At 28.5% G+C, this 21,549-nt stretch overlaps 2 protein-coding genes across 5 annotated transcripts; both read right to left on the reverse strand.

Annotated features, from left to right (window-relative positions):
- Nucleotides 1-6,095: 6,095 nt before the first annotated feature.
- LOC135949930 (uncharacterized) lies at nucleotides 6,096-6,449 on the reverse strand. The gene has a single exon (XM_065499392.1). It carries the CDS (start codon nucleotides 6,447-6,449, stop codon nucleotides 6,096-6,098), a length of 354 nt encoding a protein of 117 aa, XP_065355464.1.
- A 487-nt stretch (nucleotides 6,450-6,936) lies between these two features.
- LOC135952647 (probable phosphorylase b kinase regulatory subunit beta) lies at nucleotides 6,937-19,798 on the reverse strand. 4 transcript variants are annotated; one of them, XM_065502660.1, is made up of 17 exons: nucleotides 19,639-19,798; nucleotides 19,403-19,563; nucleotides 17,318-17,736; nucleotides 17,122-17,251; nucleotides 16,906-17,057; nucleotides 16,661-16,833; nucleotides 16,193-16,568; nucleotides 15,809-15,835; nucleotides 15,403-15,417; nucleotides 13,080-13,184; nucleotides 12,587-13,016; nucleotides 11,021-11,163; nucleotides 10,486-10,953; nucleotides 8,040-8,188; nucleotides 7,695-7,967; nucleotides 7,558-7,633; nucleotides 6,937-7,490 (listed from the first exon to the last, which is right to left on the reverse strand). In XM_065502660.1, the coding sequence occupies exons 1-17, from the start codon at nucleotides 19,656-19,658 to the stop codon at nucleotides 7,308-7,310; spliced, it is 3,300 nt and encodes a 1,099-aa protein (XP_065358732.1). In that variant the 5' UTR covers nucleotides 19,659-19,798; the 3' UTR covers nucleotides 6,937-7,307. The 4 variants fall into 4 exon arrangements, with proteins under 4 accessions (XP_065358732.1, XP_065358734.1, XP_065358733.1 ...); XM_065502662.1 differs by lacking the exon at nucleotides 15,809-15,835; XM_065502661.1 differs by lacking the exon at nucleotides 15,403-15,417.
- Nucleotides 19,799-21,549: the final 1,751 nt, after the last annotated feature.

The following is a 21,549-nucleotide window of genomic DNA, read 5'->3' on the forward strand; positions in this document are numbered from 1 at the left end:
AGTTCAATACAAATTTTCTTTTAAACGCTATAACACAGCTAGTAGTTGAGATAACTGTAAGAAATTTCCATCATTTGGTAAAGGAAAAATTGGGCTATTAAATATATATGGGTTTTCCCGCCCACTACCACGCCTACATCAGCAAATGTATGATTTAATGTTCTAAACGCTTACAATATAAAAACAGGTGGTCGTAGCCAAAAAATTTCACAATTAGATTGTAGTCCATTTTATACTCTAACCCTATGCTAAATTTTGTTAAAATAGTTCAATAATCTTTAGAGATATACGAATTATAGCTTCCTACTAGCTTACTGGTGAAATGCAACAAAACAAGCATTTATTATTTTTCTAGTCAGCGAGTAGTTGTTTCAATTAAATAAAACGTTTACCAGTTTGTAGAGTAATAAACGGGCTTTTAAATAGATATAATTTTAACCGCCCACTGTCACGCCCATAGTTAATAATTTCAAATTTAATATTAAAAATGCTTATAAATAAAAATATAGAAAGCGTGTCTTCAACATTTATTTTCTGTATTATAGTTTAATGCATTTTCTATCACTGTGTCAAATTTGGTTGCAATAATCTTTAGAGATATTCGAGTTATAGCTTCCTACTAGCTTACTGTTGAAATACAACAAAACAAGCATTTATTATTTTTCTTTTAAACGCTACTAGTCAGCGAGTAGTTGTTTCAATTAAATAAAACGTTTACCAGTTTGTAGAGTAATAAACGGGCTTTTAAATAGATATAATTTTAACCACCCACTGCCACGCCCATAGTTAATAATTTGAAATTTAATATTAAAAATTCTTATAAATACAAATATAGAGAGCGTGGCTTCAACATTTATTTTCTGGATTATAGTTTAATGCATTTTTTATCACTGTGTGAAATTTTGTTACAATACTTCCCTTAGTTTCTGAGATATTATGGTTTGAATTTACATATCATAACGGCAATTTTTGACAATTTCTCAAAATCACCTAAATTTCCTAAAATACCAGGTGATCATAATCATGTAGTAAGTAAAAGTTCAATACAAATTTTCTTTTAATCGCTATAACACAGCTAGTAGCTGAGATAACTGTAAGAAATTTCCATCATTTGGTAAAGGAAAAATTGGGCTATTAAATATATATGGGTTTTCCCGCCCACTACCACGCCTACATCAGCAAATGTATGATTTAATGTTCTAAACGCTTACAATATAAAAACAGGTGGTCGTAGCCAAAAAATTTCACAATTAGATTGTAGTCCATTTTATACTCTAACCCTATGCTAAATTTTGTTAAAATAGTTCAATAATCTTTAGAGATATACGAATTATAGCTTCCTACTAGCTTACTGGTGAAATGCAACAAAACAAGCATTTATTATTTTTCTTCTAAACGCTACTAGTCAGCGAGTAGTTGTTTCAATTAAATAAAACGTTTACCAGTTTGTAGAGTAATAAACGGGCTTTTAAATAGATATAATTTTATCCGCCCACTGCCACGCCCATAGTTAATAATTTCAAATTTAGTATTAAAAACGCTTATGAATAAAAATATAGAGAGTGTGTCTTCAACATTTATTTTCTGTATTATAGTTTAATGCATTTTCTATCACTGTGTCAAATTTGGTTGCAATACTTCCTTTAGTTTTTGAGTTATTGCGATTTTAATTTACATCATTATAAACGTAATTTTGTTTACAATTTCTCAAAATCACCGAAATTTTCGAAAGTATCAGGTGAACATAATCTTACAGTAAGTAAAAGTTCAATACAAATTTTCTTTTAAACGCTACAACTCAGGGAATAGTTGAGATAACTGTAAGAAATGTCCACCATTTGGTAAAATAAAAATTGGGCTATTAAATAAATATGGGTTTTCCCGCCCACTACCACGCCTACATCAGCAAATATATGATTTAATGTTCTAAACGCTTACAATAGAAAAGCAGGTGGTCGTTGCCAAACAATTTCACAACTAGATTGTAGTCCATTTTATACTCTAACCCTATGCTAAATTTTGTTAAAATAGCTCAATAATCTTTAGAGATATTCGAGTTATAGCTTCCTACTAGCTTACTGTTGAAATACAACAAAACAAGCATTTATTATTTTTTTTACCAGTTTGTAGAGTAATAAATGGGCTTTTAAATATATATAATTTTAACCGCCCACTGCCACGCCCATAGTTAATAATTTCAAATTTAATATTAAAAATGCTTATAAATAAAAATATAGAGAGCGTGGCTTCAACATTTATTTTCTGGATTATAGTTTAATGAATTTTTTATCACTGTGTCAAATTTTTTTGCAATACTTGTTTTAGTTTTTGAGTTATTGCGATTTTAATTTACATCATAATAAACGTAATTTTTGACAATTTCTCAAAATCACCGAAATTTTACAAAGTATCAGGTGAACATAATCTTACAGTAAGTAAAAGTTCAATACAAATTTTCTTTTAAACACTACAACTCAGCGAGTAGTTGAGATAACTGTAAGAAATTTCCACCATTTGGCAAAGGAAAAATTGGGCTATTAAATAAATATGGGTTTTCCCGCCCACTACCACGCCTACATCAGCAAATGTATGATTTAATGTTCTAACCGCTTACAATATAAAAACAGGTGGTCGTAGCCAAAAAATGTCACAACTAGATTGTAGTCCATTTTATACTCTAACCCTATGCTAAATTTTGTTAAAATAGCTCAATAATCTTTAGAGATATTCGAGTTATAGCTTCCTACTAGCTTACTGTTGAAATACAACAAAACAAGCATTTATTATTTTTCTTTTAAACGCTACTAGTCAGCGAGTAGTTGTTTCAATTAAATAAAACGTTTACCAGTTTGTAGAGTAATAAACGGGCTTTTAAATAGATATAATTTTAACCACCCACTGCCACGCCCATAGTTAATAATTTCAAATTTAATATTAAAAATGCTTATAAATACAAATATAGAGAGCGTGACTTCAACATTTATTTTCTGTATTATAGTTTAATGCATTTTCTATCACTGTGTCAAATTTTTTTGTGTTATTGCGATTTTAATTTACATCATAATAAACGTAATTTTTGACATTTTCTCAAAATCACCGAAATTTTCCAAAGTATCAGGTGAACATAATCTTACAGTAAGTAAAAGTTCAATACAAATTTTCTTTTAAACGCTACAACTCAGCGAGTAGTTGAGATAACTGTAAGAAATTTCCACCATTTGGTAAAGGAAAAATTGAGCTATTAAATAAATATGGGTTTTCCCGCCCACTACCACGCCTACATCAGCAAATATATGATTTAATGTTCTAAACGCTTACAATAGAAAAACAGGTGGTCGTAGCCAAAAAATTTCACAACTAGATTGTAGTCCATTTTATACTCTAACCCTATGCTAAATTTTGTTAAAATAGCTCAATAATCTTTAGAGATATTCGAGTTATAGCTTCCTACTAGCTTACTGTTGAAATGCAACAAAACAAGCATTTATTATTTTTCTTCTAAACGCTACTAGTCAGCGAGTAGTTGTTTCAATTAAATAAAACGTTTACCAGTTTGTAGAGTAATAAACGGGCTTTTAAATAGATATAATTTTATCCGCCCACTGCCACGCCCATAGTTAATAATTTCAAATTTAATATTAAAAACGCTTATAAATAAAAATATAGAGAGCGTGGCTTCAACATTTATTTTCTGGATTATAGTTTAATGCATTTTTTATCACTGTGTGAAATTTTGTTGCAATACTTCTATTAGTTTCTGAGATATTATGGTTTGAATTTACACATCATAACGGAAATTTTTGACAATTTCTCAAAATCACCTAAATTTCCTAAAATACCAGGTGATCATAATCATGTAGTAAGTAAAAGTTCAATACAAATTTTCTTTTAAACGCTATAACACAGCTAGTAGTTGAGATAACTGTAAGAAATTTCCACCATTTGGTAAAAGAAAAATTGGGCTATTAAATAAATATGGGTTTTCCCGCCCACTACCACGCCTACATCAGCAAATATATGATTTAATGTTCTAAACGCTTACAATAGAAAAACAGGTGGTCGTAGCCAAAAAATTTCACAACTAGATTGTAGTCCATTTTATACTCTAACCCTATGCTAAATTTTGTTAAAATAGCTCAATAATCTTTTAGAGATATTCGAGTTATAGCTTCCTACTAGCTTACTGTTGAAATGCAACAAAACAAGCATTTATTATTTTTCTTCTAAACGCTACTAGTCAGCGAGTAGTTGTTTCAATTAAATAAAACGTTTACCAGTTTGTAGAGTAATAAACGGGCTTTTAAATAGATATAATTTTATCCGCCCACTGCCACGCCCATAGTTAATAATTTCAAATTTAATATTAAAAACGCTTATAAATAAAAATATAGAGAGCGTGGCTTCAACATTTATTTTCTGGATTATAGTTTAATGCATTTTTTATCACTGTGTGAAATTTTGTTGCAATACTTCTATTAGTTTCTGAGATATTATGGTTTGAATTTACACATCATAACGCAAATTTTTGACAATTTCTCAAAATCACCTAAATTTCCTAAAATACCAGGTGATCATAATCATGTAGTAAGTAAAAGTTCAATACAAATTTTCTTTTAAACGCTATAACACAGCTAGTAGTTGAGATAACTGTAAGAAATTTCCACCATTTGGTAAAAGAAAAATTGGGCTATTAAATAAATATGGGTTTTCCCGCCCACTACCACGCCTACATCAGCAAATATATGATTTAATGTTCTAAACGCTTACAATAGAAAAACAGGTGGTCGTAGCCAAAAAATTTCACAACTAGATTGTAGTCCATTTTATACTCTAACCCTATGCTGAATTTTGTTAAAATAGCTCAATAATCTTTAGAGATATTCGAGTTATAGCTTCCTACTAGCTTACTGTTGAAATGCAACAAAACAAGCATTTATTATTTTTCTTTTAAACGCTACTAGTCAGCGAGTAGTTGTTTCAATTAAATAAAACGTTTACCACTTTGTAGAGTAATAAACGGGCTTTTAAATAGATATAATTTTAACCGCCCACTGCCACGCCCATAGTTAATAATTTGAGTTTTAATGTTAAAAACGCTTATTTACAAAAATTTATTGGGCGTGTCTTAAAAACTTACTTTCTGGCTAGTAGTTTATTTTATTTTCTATCATTGTGTCAAATTTGGTTGAAATATTTCTTTTAGTTTTTGAGTTATTACGATTTCAATTTACATCATAATAAACGTAATTTTGGACAATTTATCAAAATCACAGAAATTTTTCAAAGTATCAGGTGAACATAATCTTACAGTAAGTAAAAGTTCAATACAAATTAGCGATATTCGAGTTATAGCTTACTGTTGAAATGCCGCAAAACAAGCATTTATAATAATTCTTATAAACGCTACAACTCAGCAAGTAGTTATGTAAATTAAACAAAACCTTGTCCATTTTGTAGAGTAAAAATCGTAAAAAACTTTACAATAGATTAAGTTTTAACTGCCCACTGTCACTCTTTTAATTTACGATTTAAAGTTAAAAGAGCCATTTAAGAGGGAGATACAATTTTTAATAATTCCATTTTTCGCTTATTTTTATTGCCAGAAGCCGTATTCATGCCATACTTTTTCTTAAGTACGCAGTTCAAAATAATATGCTCTTAGTAGATAATTAACAAATACATACTTACTTAGTAAACATTTTAAACAAATAAAATAAGTATTTTTCATTTATTATTAAAGCCGAATTGTGATGTTTTTTATTACATATAATTTACTTGAATTAAGAACATTTTGTTTATATTAAAAAAATATATTTTTCAAAAATTTTGTTTATTCTGCAAATTAATTAAGGTTATTCGTAAGTTGGGTACTTTCTTGGTGCCTTTTAAAATCTGAGTATTATATGAGCTTATATAATTTGAGACATTACAAAAAATACTTTGTTAAAACTATAGCAACTTAAAAAAATCTTATATTAATTAGAAAATTACATCTACACTAACGCTATACTTATTTCAATGCCACACAAATGCATTCATAGCAAACAAAATCAATAAAACTATTTCACTTTAAATCAATTTCGATTAGGTTTCTTTTATGTAACCCTCGTGGAGCAATTTCGATAGTAAGCAAATTGTTGAGGTTGAAGATTATCAACATCGTCTTGTAAGCCAGGACGATTAACATTTAGATTGGGATACACCTCCTCCCATTCGGATTGTGAACAGCCTAAAACACCTTTTGTACCTTGCGATGATCTTCTTGGTGTAGGCTTTCCCAATCGATCTTCCGGAGGCAAAGGATTGTTCAGCATTTGCGTAACACTTTTTGAAAGGCGCACGGATTGTATACGATTATATCCCGAACCTGTTGGTTTATAACGTTGCCATTTCGAGGATAAACGTTCAATTTCATTTGTCATCCATTGTTGCACCGCAGACGTACCCATTATATGCTCGCACTGAAGCTTTAAAATATACTAAATTTATTCCATTCGTGACCTGGTTGTTTTATAGTCTTCTAATTTGCGTTTTGCTGTTGCTAGTTTTGCAATTTTGTTTTGTTTTAAAATTTACATAAAACCTACATTTAATCCCTATGTCCGAAAGGGTGTTGTGTATACACTTTTTTTTTTGTTTTGGGTTTTGGTTTTGTCTGTTATTGATTTTTATTATATATTATTTAATTTTATGTTTGTGGTTTTCTATATATTTGTTAACATTGTATTAGACAAGTTCATATTGTGTTTTCGAAGACATTCAACATTTTATGAAGGGTTCAAGGTTATTACTTAACACCTCAAAGGTTTCGATTGCATCAATAACACATGCAATCACGAATTTGGTTAGTATTAATTTATGAATCCTTTATTAGTAATGTTAATAATTACTAATACTAACTACTATTTCAAAGAATTCTTTAAATTCAAATTTCAATTTCTTTTTTTAGATTTTCATATAGTTTTTTTCTTTTTTTTTTATTTATAAACAATAAAGATGTACATACATATATTTAATTTTATTCCATTGTAATATAACTTAGCTAATAAACATTTATTTAAGTGTTAAGAGAGTAGAAGTTTCGAGAAATAGATGAGAAAAATTTTCGAGGAAAACAAAAAGGAACTAAAAAAGTTGAACAATAATTGTGAAAAAAGAAAGAAAATAAATTCATAAATTTCAATGTCATTATAGAAGAGCATTGCTGTCATGGTTAAGATAAGTTAAGGGGTGGGTTATAAATTTAAATTCTAGTTGAGTTATAAAAAAATAATAACCATAAAATAACTACAGAAATTAAAAGAAAATTACGAGACTTTACAGGTTTCATCATGTAAATTTTCATCAGTAAATTCATCACCTTGTGTCGAAAAGGCACCGCCTTGTAAAACTTTATTCACTGCAGCTCTAGCTAAATAGCCGGTGGTTTCATTATACACCAAGGCATAAAATGGTGTCATGTCGTTGTTATGATCTTGTATATTATTATCCTTAAATGTAATGTAACCTCATGTTAAAGCCAATTGTTTGTATTTCTATAAAATTACTTATACTAACCTTGCAATACATTAAAAAGGCTTCCAATAATATCTCATCCAAGTCTAAAGCATGCTTGAAGTGTAGTTCAGGATTTCTAAAATTGATTTATTAAACCATCACTTGATAAAACTTGTATAAAATATATATTGACTCACCTGCTTAAGATTGTTGCAATAATACATAATAATTCCACAGTTATTTGTCGTCTTTCGGGTTTCTCTATACAAATTAATGTCTCTTCGACTAAAAGCGAAAAGTTTAATTCACCTCGGCTCATGTTAATCAAGGTAGGTGAGGCTGGCAATAAATGTCCTTGTGTGGTTATGCCCAAAGGTGTTCTGAGTAAAATTTCCCAAATTTTGTTATAAAAGTTTTTGGGTACTCTGCATAAACAACCCTCCAGTTGGCGTTTTTGTAAAGTTGTAAGTCTGTTATATATTTCAAAATAAAAAATTATTGAATGTTGATATATTTTATGTTGAAAATAAATAAGTATGTACCTTTCTTCTGTGGCCCACTCACTGACAGTCAGAACCTTTTGTAATAAGATGCGTACTTGAAAGGGTGACAAATTATCTACATCTATAGATTCCTGCCCAGAGATTTGCAGATAAATACGCATGGCTTCCAAAACCCAACCAATACGAATCTAAATATAAAATAAACAGAATAGAATAGAGTTTCGAAAATTTCCTACATTTAATTATGCTAGTAATATTTTATACATTTTTTCAGGGTTTCGATATTCAGCTCTAGCAACATATTTCTTACATTTGACTATGCAATAAATATGAAATTATCTCATTTCATCACAATCAGCTAATATAAATATTCATACTGTTCGTTCGTATTACTATTAAAATTGCAATGCTAGTCTGCAATTTTTAGTAGCAAACACAATCCATTGCATATCCACCATAATATATGTTCGTGCTTTAGTAGCACACACAGTTTTTTTGTCGTGCTAATATTGCACTCCATTCGTTTTATTTTGTTGTGCTGGAAACTTTTCTAGCAAAAATACACACTTATGTAGTTGTGCTATAGCACAATTGACATTTCTGCAATTGATGCTATCAGTTGCTGTTCTTAATAAGTGCGTAACAACATATCAGTAAACACACCCAATGTACAGTTGGGGAGAATCAACATTTTTTTGAAATAAATCTGGCATTTCTAAACGGCTGATCTGATCAGGATAAAACTTGACGCGGGCTTAGCCAAGGAGTATTCGAGTTTAAATTATTGAAATGGGCCCTACAAATGCCCCAGGGGCGGCGCTATGGGGGCTCAGAATAGGGTACCTCCGACATGAAAAATTTTTAAACACGTCCTATTTTTTTGTTTCCCATTCGATTTCAAAGAGTTTTATATGTTTAGAAAGCGCTCGCCTATGTGTTGAAAAAATATGCTTTTTTTATGTGTTGAAAAAATATGCTATTTATCTCTTATACTTTTTGAGTTATAGGCATTTCAAAATTGAAATTTTAAAATTTTGCCATACCTTGGTGCGCTTTTTTAAAAATATAGGTCGTACTTTTGCACCGAACGGGCTCGATTTTGTTAGTTAGACAACTAAATTATCAATAATATACAAAATATTTCCGAGTAATATCGATTATAGATCCAAAAATAAACGATTTTCAATTTAAGAATTCAAAAAATAGTAGATTTTTGCTGTTTTTTGGATGAAAAGGTGACTTAACTCTTTTTTATTAAAAAAAAACTTTCTTTAAGAACATATAACAATTTTATGTTTTTCTGTAAGGTAGCTTTACAGAGAACATTTTGGTATAAAAAACATGTAATATTTTTTGAACATGTTGCCCTTTCGTCCTGCGGAATTTTACCTATTTTTTGATAAAAATTTCTACTTTGGGCCACATGTTCTAAAATCCCAAAGTTGGGATCAAAAAACGGAAAGCAGCTTTAGAAACCTTGATGTGTTCCCTATTTATCCCCAAAGTATTTTTCCAGCCCCGAAGGAAATGTAGACCCTATGGTTAAAATTGTAAAAAATACCATTTTCGGGATTTTCGGTTAAATTTTTAGGAATTGTGGGATTCCTTTTGACCTTTTGAAAAGTTTTTTTACACTTTGTAATTTGGAATGACAAATTTAAAAAACGTTAAAAATTTCATTGAGTTTTGCTAATAAATAAAGATTTTATTACATATTACATATTTATTGAGTTTCTAAAACTAAAATTTTTATCAAAATTTTAATAGGATTGCAAATACATATTAGGAACAATTTGATCCACATTTATTCCGAACATTTTTTTTTCTTGTTTAGATATTTTAATTTTTGGTCTTACAAAAAAAATGCAAGTCAATATCTCAGTTAGATTCAAAAATATTTACACTAATGAATAATCGTTATTTCGTATTACATACTTGACAATAAAATAACTAGCAGCATCCAAATAGCCAAAAAACAAAAAATATCAATGCAACCATAGCAGAGCAACCAAAGAAATGTAAATTGCTGCCAGAGAAAATTGCTAGCACAACAAAACAAAAACGAATGCTGACGCGCAATATTAGTTCGGCAAAAAAGTGTGTATGCTGCTATAGCAAGAATATATATTTTGGTTGTTGTGCTACAATAACGAGTTGACAACTGGTTGTATCTGCTACTAGAAATTGCAAACTAACATTGCAATTTGTATAGTAATATATGAATAGTAACAGCAAATTTATATTAGCAGAGTTATACAAAATTATAATAGTAACTATATTTTTAGTATGCAGATTGATAAAAATGTATATTTACTGCAATTGACGGCTAATATAGTAGCAATTGTAAACCCTGCATTTTTTAGTAAAATTTTTGAGCAAAATCAAATTTTGTATGACCGCAAAGAATCTGTGTACCAAGTTTGAACAAATTTGGAACGGGTAAGGTCAGATGCCTTGTGGAAAATGTTTGTTTAATATAACTCACCTTTAAAATACCTCTAAACATAGAGGGATTAGTGGCGATTAGACGTCCACAATATAGCACAACTTCTTGTTGTAATACAGCTTGTATAACATTATAAGGTTGGACGCTATTATACATAACATCACGTATTTCAGCCGGTGTCATAGGTTTATCAAATACTGTTTCCTTTTGTCCAATAACGCCAACAGTCAATTCTTTGCCATTAACCAGAACAGTGGTAATAAAAGGGCTAATAGAGTCAACAATGTGATGCAGTAGAGAAGAACAATAGCGTACGGCACGCCAATAACGTAAGGAACCAGCACGATGATACAACTGTGTTAAAGCTTGGTGAACTGACAGCCCGTTCACTTCAAAATTAGAATCCTCACGATTCAACAATATGCCCCAAAGTTGACAGAGACAGAAGAGAGATTCAGTACTGCGTAGGGCATCGATAATTTCATGTGTTGGTTTGTTACTATAGTGCTATAATAGAGATAATTCAGATTTTGTCTACGCTGTGATTAAGTATTATTTTAACAGTTGAGCTCACCTCGACTGTTATTTTTTCTTCTGTATATGTTTGGGCCTTAGGTACATCTGTTAACGATTGATAGCCAATATACTCATGATTGATTTGAGCAAAAGCATTTTCTTCATCCGATAAATCATTTTGATTCATAAAATCCAGATGTTCTGTAATCAGCAAATACAAAATATAAATGCACCAATTAAAAATACCTACTACTAAATTGTATACCCTTCACCACGAGTGGTAAGGGTATTTATATATAAGATTGTAATTTCTATATTTTCATTTCCAATTCCATAAAATATATTTAATCTGGATCGTTATAGATAGAGGAGTCGATATCGCCATGTATTACAAACATGATTGATACATTAATATATCCGCTATAGTCTTGGTTCAGATACTATTTAAAAAACTATTTTTTTTTACATATTTTTGATGCCAATTAATAATCAGATTAGTTAACTTATAAATACATAGATTGTAATGTTAATCCACTTTAATATTTTTGGGTTATACAGCATTTTTAATTGAAATTGAGAACATTATACTTACACAGGGCAACAAAATCGAAAAAATGTTGGAGGCTTTTTAAACCACCACACAATTTTGATGTATTGTGGTTCCAGTAGTACAAAAATGGTAAAATTTTTAATTCTATGGAATTTAACAATTTCTGCCCTTTTCGATTTTTCATGAGTTTTTTAAAACACAAAAATTTGCTATTTTCACGTAAAATATAACTCCGAAACTACTTAGCCGATTAAAATGCAATATATTAACAGATTAAAGGCTATGTAAATTTGAACTTTTCTAAGTTTACTTCAATAACATCGGTCTAACCCTTTTTAAGTTATCATAAATTATGTGGAGAAACATCTAACAAAATTCACAATTTTAGAAAAAAAAAATTTCAATATGAAATTGAAAAAATTACAAATTAAATTGAGAAATTCCGAATGAAATTGAGAAAATTCCGAATGAAATTGAGAAATTCAGATTGAAGTTTAAACATCATATACAAAGACAGAAAATGTCACATTTTGTTATAAAAATAGTGAGTAATTTATGAATAATAAGCTGGGATGTGTGTTGAGAAAATAATTTGAAGAAATCAGTTTAAAACAAAAAATCTGTTCAAATAATTTATTTTCTTAATGTCTCTTAAATCTTCCATTTTCTATGTTTTCCTACACAAATATTTGTTTATTAGTTGTTTGTACTTTCAGATTTATTGCAGAGATTATCCTGCCAATATTTGCCGTTTAAACTAGCAATTACACAAAAACAATATTCCAATGTTCATGTCAAAAACGCCTTAAGTCATAAAAAAAGAAAATAATGATAGACATTTCAAAGGTATTTTCATAGAAATTCGCACCTACAATCTGTCAAAATCACGAAAAATATTTTTTAACTCGATTGTTTTTTGCTCGAAATTTTTTTTTTTTTTTAAACATTTCTTTTTTCGCAAATAAATTAAATAACAAAATAGTTTTAAATTGTTATCTTAAAGTATACTTTGGTGAAGGGTATATAAGATACGGCACAGCCGAATATCGCTCTCTTACTTGTTTTAATACTCACCCATGCAAGAACTACTTATTAAATTTTGCAATCGGCCTATACGTACTTTCATGCCATCGCAGTAGCCCTTCTTAAGCATGGCTAATAAATCCAACATTTCTTTAAACTGAGGATCACGCATATGTTCCTCGCGTATTAACAGGCACACCGTAGGTCTACCAGATAAACGCCAATATTTACCCACAAATTGTAATTCCGTTTTGATGTCATCAATCAATAAAGCCATATCACGATACAGATAAAAATCAGATACTTCGAAAATCAAAGGATAACAGAGTACGGTCATGCCACAAATACGATACACTTTGCTAGTGCCCAAAGAACCTACAGGTCTTGAAGGACGACCGGAGAGACCAATTTTGTTATTCACTCCCAAATGTTGATACACTTTAATCAGTTCAGTTGAAGACCAAATTTGTACGGGTTCAACCTACAAAAAATATAAATATAATTAAAAACAACACAACAATTGCTACATAATTGTTAAACCTACTTCATGTGGTGTTTGAGTTTGTATACCATAAGTAGCCATCATAGCTTGTAGACGCATAGATTCAGCAATTAAAACAATTTGTACTACCAAATCCGTAGCAGTACCCTAAGAATTTGAAATAGCAAAAACAAAAAATACAATTATTATTAACAAATATTGTATAAATAAGCATAACTTTAACAAAATGCTTTTGGAAAATGTAATGAACACAAAAAATATAAACAATTTGTCTGAGTAAAATTCAATGATAAAAATATCATGCAATTTATTTTATTGATTTTAATAAAAATATTAATTAGCATTCAAAAAAAAAACAATATTATTAACTATTAATACAAAAAAAAAAAACGAAAAATATAAAAATATTTACAAGAGGGCCAATTTTCTTAAAAAACTATTTTTTATTAAACTTAAAAGTATTTGTAACAATTACCTTCTCTTTATCCTGTATAAAAGGTACATTCTAGCATTTTGTGTTTTTTTTAGTTTTTTTTATAAATAAATGGAAAACGTACTTTAAAAATACAATTTTATTAAAATTATTTTTAAAAAATCTCTGCAAAATTAGAGTTTTAATAAATCTGTATCAATTTACATCTACATAGGTAAACGGTACGGTTACATAGAGCAAATATTTGCCAAATTAAGCGTAACTAATAAAATATATATTTTTCAATTTAAACGGATGTTTAAATTAGACTTTACTTTTACTTTAGTTTGCCATTATGATATAATTAGACGTTGTTTGCTTTCATAAGTCTTGTAAAATTTAACACACAGTATTTGCGATTAGAATATTTAAGCATTTTGTTTCAAATATTTGACCAATGTGATGTGGCTCAACAAAGCTTCTAGTTTTTTTAAACTTGGTGAATTTACAATAACAAAGGAGTTTTATATACAGTTTGTAATCTAAATACAGTAAATAATTAGCTTAAAATAAAATATATTAAATAATATTTTTTACAGTGAAATTTTCGAACCATAGAACGAGTTTGATTCAAAGATTTTGCCATCTGGTGCCAATAAAAAACAATTGTGATTCATGGCAGTGTGCTTTGTTTTGACTAATAAGCATTTAAAAAAGTTTAAATCTATTTAGCGTTAAATTTTGAGCAGAAATCATTATTGTTTAGAATAAAGAAATTTGAATTAATAAAACTATTTACGTCAACTTGTTTATCCCTTTAAAATAAGATTATTTTCACAGAAGTACAAGAAATATATGAAAATTAACTTGTACTAGCTGTGAGAATGGCTTAACCTTTTTTTGTATTTATTTTAAACAATAATCGGTCATAAATATCGAATTCAAATAAGTACGGATCGTAAGATATAACTAGCAGTTATATTGCTAGGGGAAAGATTCCATGATGAACTGGGGCATATAGCTAGATATGATCTAGGAAATCTATTAGGCTATTTTTAGATAACGGGACTCTTTGAATCCCAGTCTATACTTTTATTAAGTTCTTTTTATTTTAGTTCTTTGGACTGGGTTTTTCACTCTGACTTCTTTCTTTTTTCCCTCCAAATTCATTTCTTCTCTTCACATCAATGGATCCTATGGGTATCCGGGTTGAAGCGTACTTCTATAGTACACACCCTTTAAATCTATTAAGAAATAGCTAACTTTCCTTAACAGATTTATACATATAAAAGCAACGCGTTAGTCAGCACACTTTTTTTTTAATTTTGACTACTGTTAATGTACCAATAGCTTAATGAATATATGTATTTAAAAGAATAATAATAATAAAATAATGTTTAATACTATTAACATATAGAAAATATTTAAATTAAACTTAGCATAAAAAATTAGAAAGGAATGTAAAAAAGATGTGCCAACTCTAATTTTTCATATTTGCTGTTTTCCAGTACATATTAGTCAGATTTAGGCCGGGTAACTTATCAAAATTTTAAACATAGTTAAGGCTTAATCAATGTTTAAATATATTTATTCAATCAAATTAAATAAATTTAATTTTTGAAATTTAATAAGTTACCCGGATTTAGTTACAATCATTTATATAAATTTTGTGTACAGTAAAACCAACAAATCTGATTATTACTGGAACAAAGCTATTCAGTAATTCCCAGCTACTACAAACTACATTTCCATTTAAAAGAATTCACAATTACAACACAAAACTTAAAATACATGTAGGCAACAACAAAATAAAAGTTTAACTAAAAATAATCAAATAAAACCCAAATGTTATAAATTATGTTACGATATTTAGTAAAAAAAAAATAAAACAATCAAAAATTAATTAATAAAAAAGGAAGGAAATTTAGTAACCCAAAAGTAATTATTACTTACAGTGCCAGGTTTAGCCTAATAATAGAAAAATATATAAAAAATAAAATATTAAAGAAAAAAGTTCAAATCAATACATAAAAGGCTGCTAACAAAAGGAAACATAAATGTTTTTGTTAAACGACATTTCGAAAAAGGGTGTTAGTAAAGAAAAATTTTTGTAATTTGGAAAATACGGTATAATTTTGATATAAATGGGTGACATATACATTTTATTTACTACTAAATTTTTTACTACTTGGTGCTATTATGATGGTGTGTCTTTACAAGCCAAACGTAATTTAACTGTGTGATCTAAAAAATTTTGATAAATATATGATGTATATAGTGGTGTAATACTTTGTACAATTCTTAAGAAAAAAAAAGTAAATAAAACTCGATTTTTTTACAAATCATTTAAAGCACTTACGTTGTGTTTTTCATCGAAGGCTTTTCCCTGGACAATTTTTGAATTTTATTGTATGTGTTTAGTTTTTAATTTTGTAATACCAATTTTAATTATATATATTTTTGGTTTTATTTGTTATTGTATAAAAACATAATTACGAGGATAAGGACAACAAGGTAGTAGTAGACGATTTAGTGTAGCATACGTAGGTAGCAGGGTAAATAAAATATACAGAGAAAAAATTTGACAAAACTTATTTCATTAAATGTTTATATAGATATTCAGTATTAAGCCAATTAAATAATCAAAACTAATAATCAAAAATGTGATAAATACCAAACAAAAGACCTACAACTGCAAAAATATTATCGAGTAAATACGGATACTGTTTTCATAATCACATACCTGGAAAGCAGAATAACGACCGGCTCGCCGAGGTCTATTATAACTGGGCAAATAACGACGTATTGGGTCTAATTCATTAATATGCAATAGGCCGGCTGTTAAAAGCTGGGCTATTATAAACATAGATTGACCCCATAGGAAGAGCGTTTGAGTGGGTGCTTTTAAATAGGAACCCTCACCGTCTGGTGCATAATACATGGTTACCACTGGATCGCCATAGGAGTCAGCGTACATACATTTTCTGAGCTCATTTTGATATTCCTCAATTTGTTCATTGTTATTTTTAAACACACCATCAATTATCATTTCGATGAAAAGTAGCGGCCATTCACATTCAAAACCCTCAAAATCCTTTAATTCACCTGTATGATAGTACCTGTGCTTAAAAAAATTTATTGAAATTAATTTTGCTGGAAACTATATTTTTTAAGTTGTAACTAACAGCCTTGCAATGCTTATAGTACAAACCTTCTAGTTTTATCCTCTACTTTACTCAAGAAACCATCACGACTGAAGCGCTTGAAACCTTTTCTGCCACGCAAACGATTTATAACATTCTGTTTGGTTTGGTCCACTAAACTGTCTTCATGTGAAGCAAACGCTGGGAACGATAAGGTAAGTAATAGAGAAGCATCAACGCCCTGTAAAAACATATTTAAAATAATTATATTTTCGGCATACATACATCATTTTACAATTTTCTAATAATATACCTTTGAACTGGATTCTCTAGGAAGCATAGTTTCAAAAATACTGCGATTACGATTGTGGGCATCGATATCAACATAGACAACACTCCAGGAAGCACCCTTCTCACCAAACAAATTACAACCGTTAATAGCTTCCAAAGCCGATTTGGCCATACCTTAACATAAAAACAACGTTTCAGTTGATCTTAAAATACTTAAAACACTAGCACAAATTATTACCAATTGAGGAAGCATGTATTTCGGGAGTACCATTGTTATATTTAGAACCACGTTCCCACATACCAAAATCTGGTGTGCGATAAGCACGCTCAACATAATAAACTAAATTTTGAACAAACGCCACTTCATCCTAGAAAGCAAATTAAGAAACTATTTAGGTGATATTCTAAGAAAACAATTAAATAGTTGTCCATACCTGTGTATATATAATTTGTAAACCTGATGTGATCATTTGCACCAAAAATATTATATAAAGAGAGACCACATCAATTTGTAAATGGTTATAAAAATCATCCGAATATATTTCTTCTCCCGTGTGCAGATGAAATTTACTATGTAATGCGTGCTGATTGGACTGTCTCTGTTTGAATAGTTCAACCCGTGGCGCTTGTTTAATCCAACATTCCAATATGCCACGCATACATTTAACAGTAGATTGGCCTAGTTCATAAGATTTTCCACGATCATCATCTATACGCCGATAGGCTTGATACAAACTCCATACGGCAGCAGCACAATAGACACTGTCGCGGACGGAACCAATTTCATGATCAGTACTCATAACGGGAAATAATCCAGTTATGGGACTTTGAAAACGTAACAATTGTCGTTTAACTGGAAATTTGAATGCATGATATCAAACATTATTTAAGGAATACTACATTGTTTTAAGTAGTAGAAAAATAATTTACCCACAAATTATTTTGATATACGATTTGTAAATGCTTGGACATATTTTATCAATTTGTATACCCTACGCCACTTATGGCGTATTCTTAAATCAAATTAAATTTTTTTTCTCTTATCAGGTCAGACTTTTTTGTAGTTTTCTTAAGATGATACCTCACACACTTTTTTATTTAAATTTAAATATAAGAAATACCCTTTACTTGCTGTTGTTTTTATGAACATTTTAATTTTTAGATAAATAATATAATTCTCACTTCTGAAAAGCAACTAATTTTCGTAGACACCCCCCAAAATATTGTTTTGTCAACGAAATTGGGAACTATTTCCGCAGCCGTTATTTTTTATAGCATATAATCTACTCACAAAATTCTATTTACTTAAATAAATTAAATTATTATTAAATTTGTATAAAATTATTATTATAATTATAAAAAATTGGAAGTAGTTCTAAGTGAATGTAATTTTTACGTTACTTTTTTATGTTACTTTAATAATATATAACAATTCATTTTAAATGCCTTCCTAAATTCGAATAAAGTCGCCAATAATGAATCACTTAAAAATATCAACCAAGAACAGTTTTTAAAATGATCTGCAAAATTCAAATATTTCACATTTATTTAAAATTATTTGAGATTAAAGTATTTCTGATTTAATATAGAACTAAATATAAATTAAATATGCTTTTGTTGGGAATTTGACTTTTTTGAAAATCTTTTAAAATATCTATCGCAATGCTATAATATAATAAACGTATTTCGCATGATCTCCAATGACACGCTAATGTAAAAATCATGCATGTTTCACTTAAATCGAACCACTTCGTCATCTCTTGAAACCCTGCATAAACTATTTCTTTGTCATGTAATTTTGGTCGTGGTAGTTCGTAAAATTAAAAATCTAAACTGTATAAAAAGATCCTTCATATTTTTAATATACATAGGTATATTAAAGACATTTTTAAGTTTAAAATACTCACACATTCTGAAAGTTATCTACATGAATAATTGTTCAAATGCTAGTCTTATTATAAACCATTTTTGCAATTATTAAATAAATGTAAAATTTACATATTAAATAAAAATTCTTTTGATTGCCAAGCCAAGCCCAAAATATTTAATTGTTCAAAGTTTGCAAGTTTCAATTTCATATTAATGTTATTCATACATACATATGTAAACAACTTGATCCACATACTTAATAAGTAAAAACAACAATAACATGTAAACAAACCAAATGTATAATTAATTTTGTTTATAAACAAAAAAGCCAACAAAAACAATATTGGCATTTATTTTTTGTTTACATCAACAAATTGTTTTCCATTTTATATGGATAAAGTGGGGAGGCAGAGACAAACAAATTGAGAGAAGTATACAGCACAGATACATTTTTAAAAATAGATATTTTAATGAATAAAGAATGTATGACAATTAAATGTGTTTGCGAACAACAAGACAGCATTCTTGGGTAGAAACCACAATATTTATGTGGCAAGGTTATATAATTTAAATATAAAATAGTATTTTACATTATTAATTGTTAATAAATTTTAAATGCATATTTATTGATTAATGCACACACTACTCACCAATGCCATAATAAATATCCAATTGTTTTACGGTGTCCTCGTAATTCGATGTTTTCAAAAATTGATCCAGGTTTATATCTTCCAAACTATTTTGTCTTCCTGAGGTAGATGGTGCTCCCGAGGTAACAGTACTGCCAGGAGTAGTTACAGTAATGCCCAAACTGCGCAATTTTTAAATAAATTTATGTTAAGCCATATTACTATTTAAAGTAAATATAGTTGAAAGGTTGTCTTACTTTTTGGGTGGATCTCTCATCGTATAAAATGTATAATATTGTAAATATTTTTTTGCAGAATTATAAATTTTCTTGCATTGGTGTATAAAAAAAACTTTTCCTGTAATATAAATACCCTTGGACAGTAGTTGTAAAAGTCAAATTTGACGTTTATTTGACAAACAGCTGATGGCAACTGTGTCAATTTAACGGTATATCGTGGGCAAACCGCTACGTTAACAGGGTGTTTAGAACCAAAAAATATTCAATAAAAAAATTAATTTAATTTTATATTCATTTAAAAATATAATGCTCGTTGCTATAAAAAAATATGGATGTTATTTTCAATTCTTCCGGAGAAGAGATAAAACTTAATTTTTAATTTGAGTGAATTAGATACTTTTCATACAATTTATTTGATAATAGAATAAATATAGTGGTTGATATACAATGAAAACTTTACCAAATTTTTATATAATAGATAAAAATCCAATAAAACAAGCATTTTCTACTTTTTTACCCCCATATTCATTAAAAATTTATTTTTTTTAAAAAAATTTCCATACAAAATTTAATTTTAAAACGTTTAAATTTAAAAAATGTTTATGAATAAGGCTTTTAGTATTTACATTTATTTACTTAGTGGTCAATTATGGATGGCAGCCTCAAAATTGATTTTTATAAGATCATGATCATTTCAGAACCGAATCTATTATTCAGGACAATCTCCAACAAACCGAAATTTTTAAATTTTAATCGATGGATAGATTTTAGGAATTTAATTTTCTAAAAAAAAATCAAATAATTTGTGGTTTAAATTCTGAAAACATACACTAAACTAAAAAGTATTTATAACTGTGGTATTGATATAACAACGGCATCTTAGAGGTTCTATTGGATAGCCATTCACTTTTCATTTTTATCTGTTTTGTAGGAACGATACATTGAAAAAATTAAGATTCATTCGTCAGAACAACGGACAGAAAAAATTAACATAACCAAAGACCCATTTTTGACATTTCATGTTACATACTAGTTTTTGTTTTATTTACTTTTTATTATTTCCAATGTCCTAACTATGTACTTAATAATATTTTTTACAACAAATGTAATTTAAATCTTTTGTTTTTTTTTAGTTTTGATTCAAATAAAAATATATTTAATTTATTAATAATTTCATTTTTTTCAAGTAGGGTTTAGTCTAAATCCGAGACCAATAAAAATTGGTCTACTTTCATTTTAATGATAAATTCACAGACTAAATCCACAAAGTATACAGAGGCGACACGGCAAAAAAATATATTTGTCTCTTTCGCTCGAAACAATTTTAACTGGTTTGGTTTTGTGCTTATTTATATAGTTGTTTGTTTTAACGCACTGTCTGTATTAAACCGCAAGATTGTTTTCTCTTTCTATCGAAACAATTTCAAAAAAATCAGATTTTAGTGTTTTCGAACTGTCAAATTTGACGCCTCTGTATACTTTGTGCTAAATCATTTAAAAATCGTTTTTTTTGTGTTAAATAACAGAGAGGATTTATAAGATAATAGTTCAGATTAATGGTGGAGAGAAAAAGAAAAGAAAAAAACACAAGTTGAGTACTTGTGTGATGAGTTATTTATACAATTTTTTTATTTTCGAACTTGAAAAATAATTTGCAAAAATTCATTTGATGTAAATCAACGCCTTAATATTAAAAAAAAAATTCATACATTTTGCAAAAAATAAAGTTTTTTCTTAAAAGTTTACATAAAATAATAGATTTAAAAAAACGCAATAGAAATTCTGACCGACTATCAGGAATTAAATCGAACTTTATTAAGATAATTTTTAACCCAATATTTTTTTAACTGAATCATAATTTACGCTGAAATATACATTTTAAAACCTAGTAAATTTGAATTTATCATAAAAATGTAGATACATATATAT

The sequence above is a fragment of the Calliphora vicina genome, chromosome 2, assembly GCF_958450345.1.
Source record: "Calliphora vicina chromosome 2, idCalVici1.1, whole genome shotgun sequence".
Classification (NCBI taxonomy): Eukaryota; Metazoa; Arthropoda; class Insecta; order Diptera; family Calliphoridae; genus Calliphora; species Calliphora vicina.

Coding starts and splice junctions, on each gene's coding strand:
- LOC135952647 (XM_065502660.1), bottom strand. CDS start 19,658: ATGAGAGATCCACCCAAAAA. Junction 13,017..13,079: donor AAACTCAAACACCACATGAA/GTAGGTTTAACA, acceptor TATTTTTTGTAG/GTTGAACCCGTACAAATTTG. Junction 7,968..8,039: donor GAGTGGGCCACAGAAGAAAG/GTACATACTTAT, acceptor AATATATAACAG/ACTTACAACTTTACAAAAAC.
- LOC135949930 (XM_065499392.1), bottom strand. CDS start 6,449: ATGGGTACGTCTGCGGTGCAACAATGGATGACAAATGAAATTGAACGT.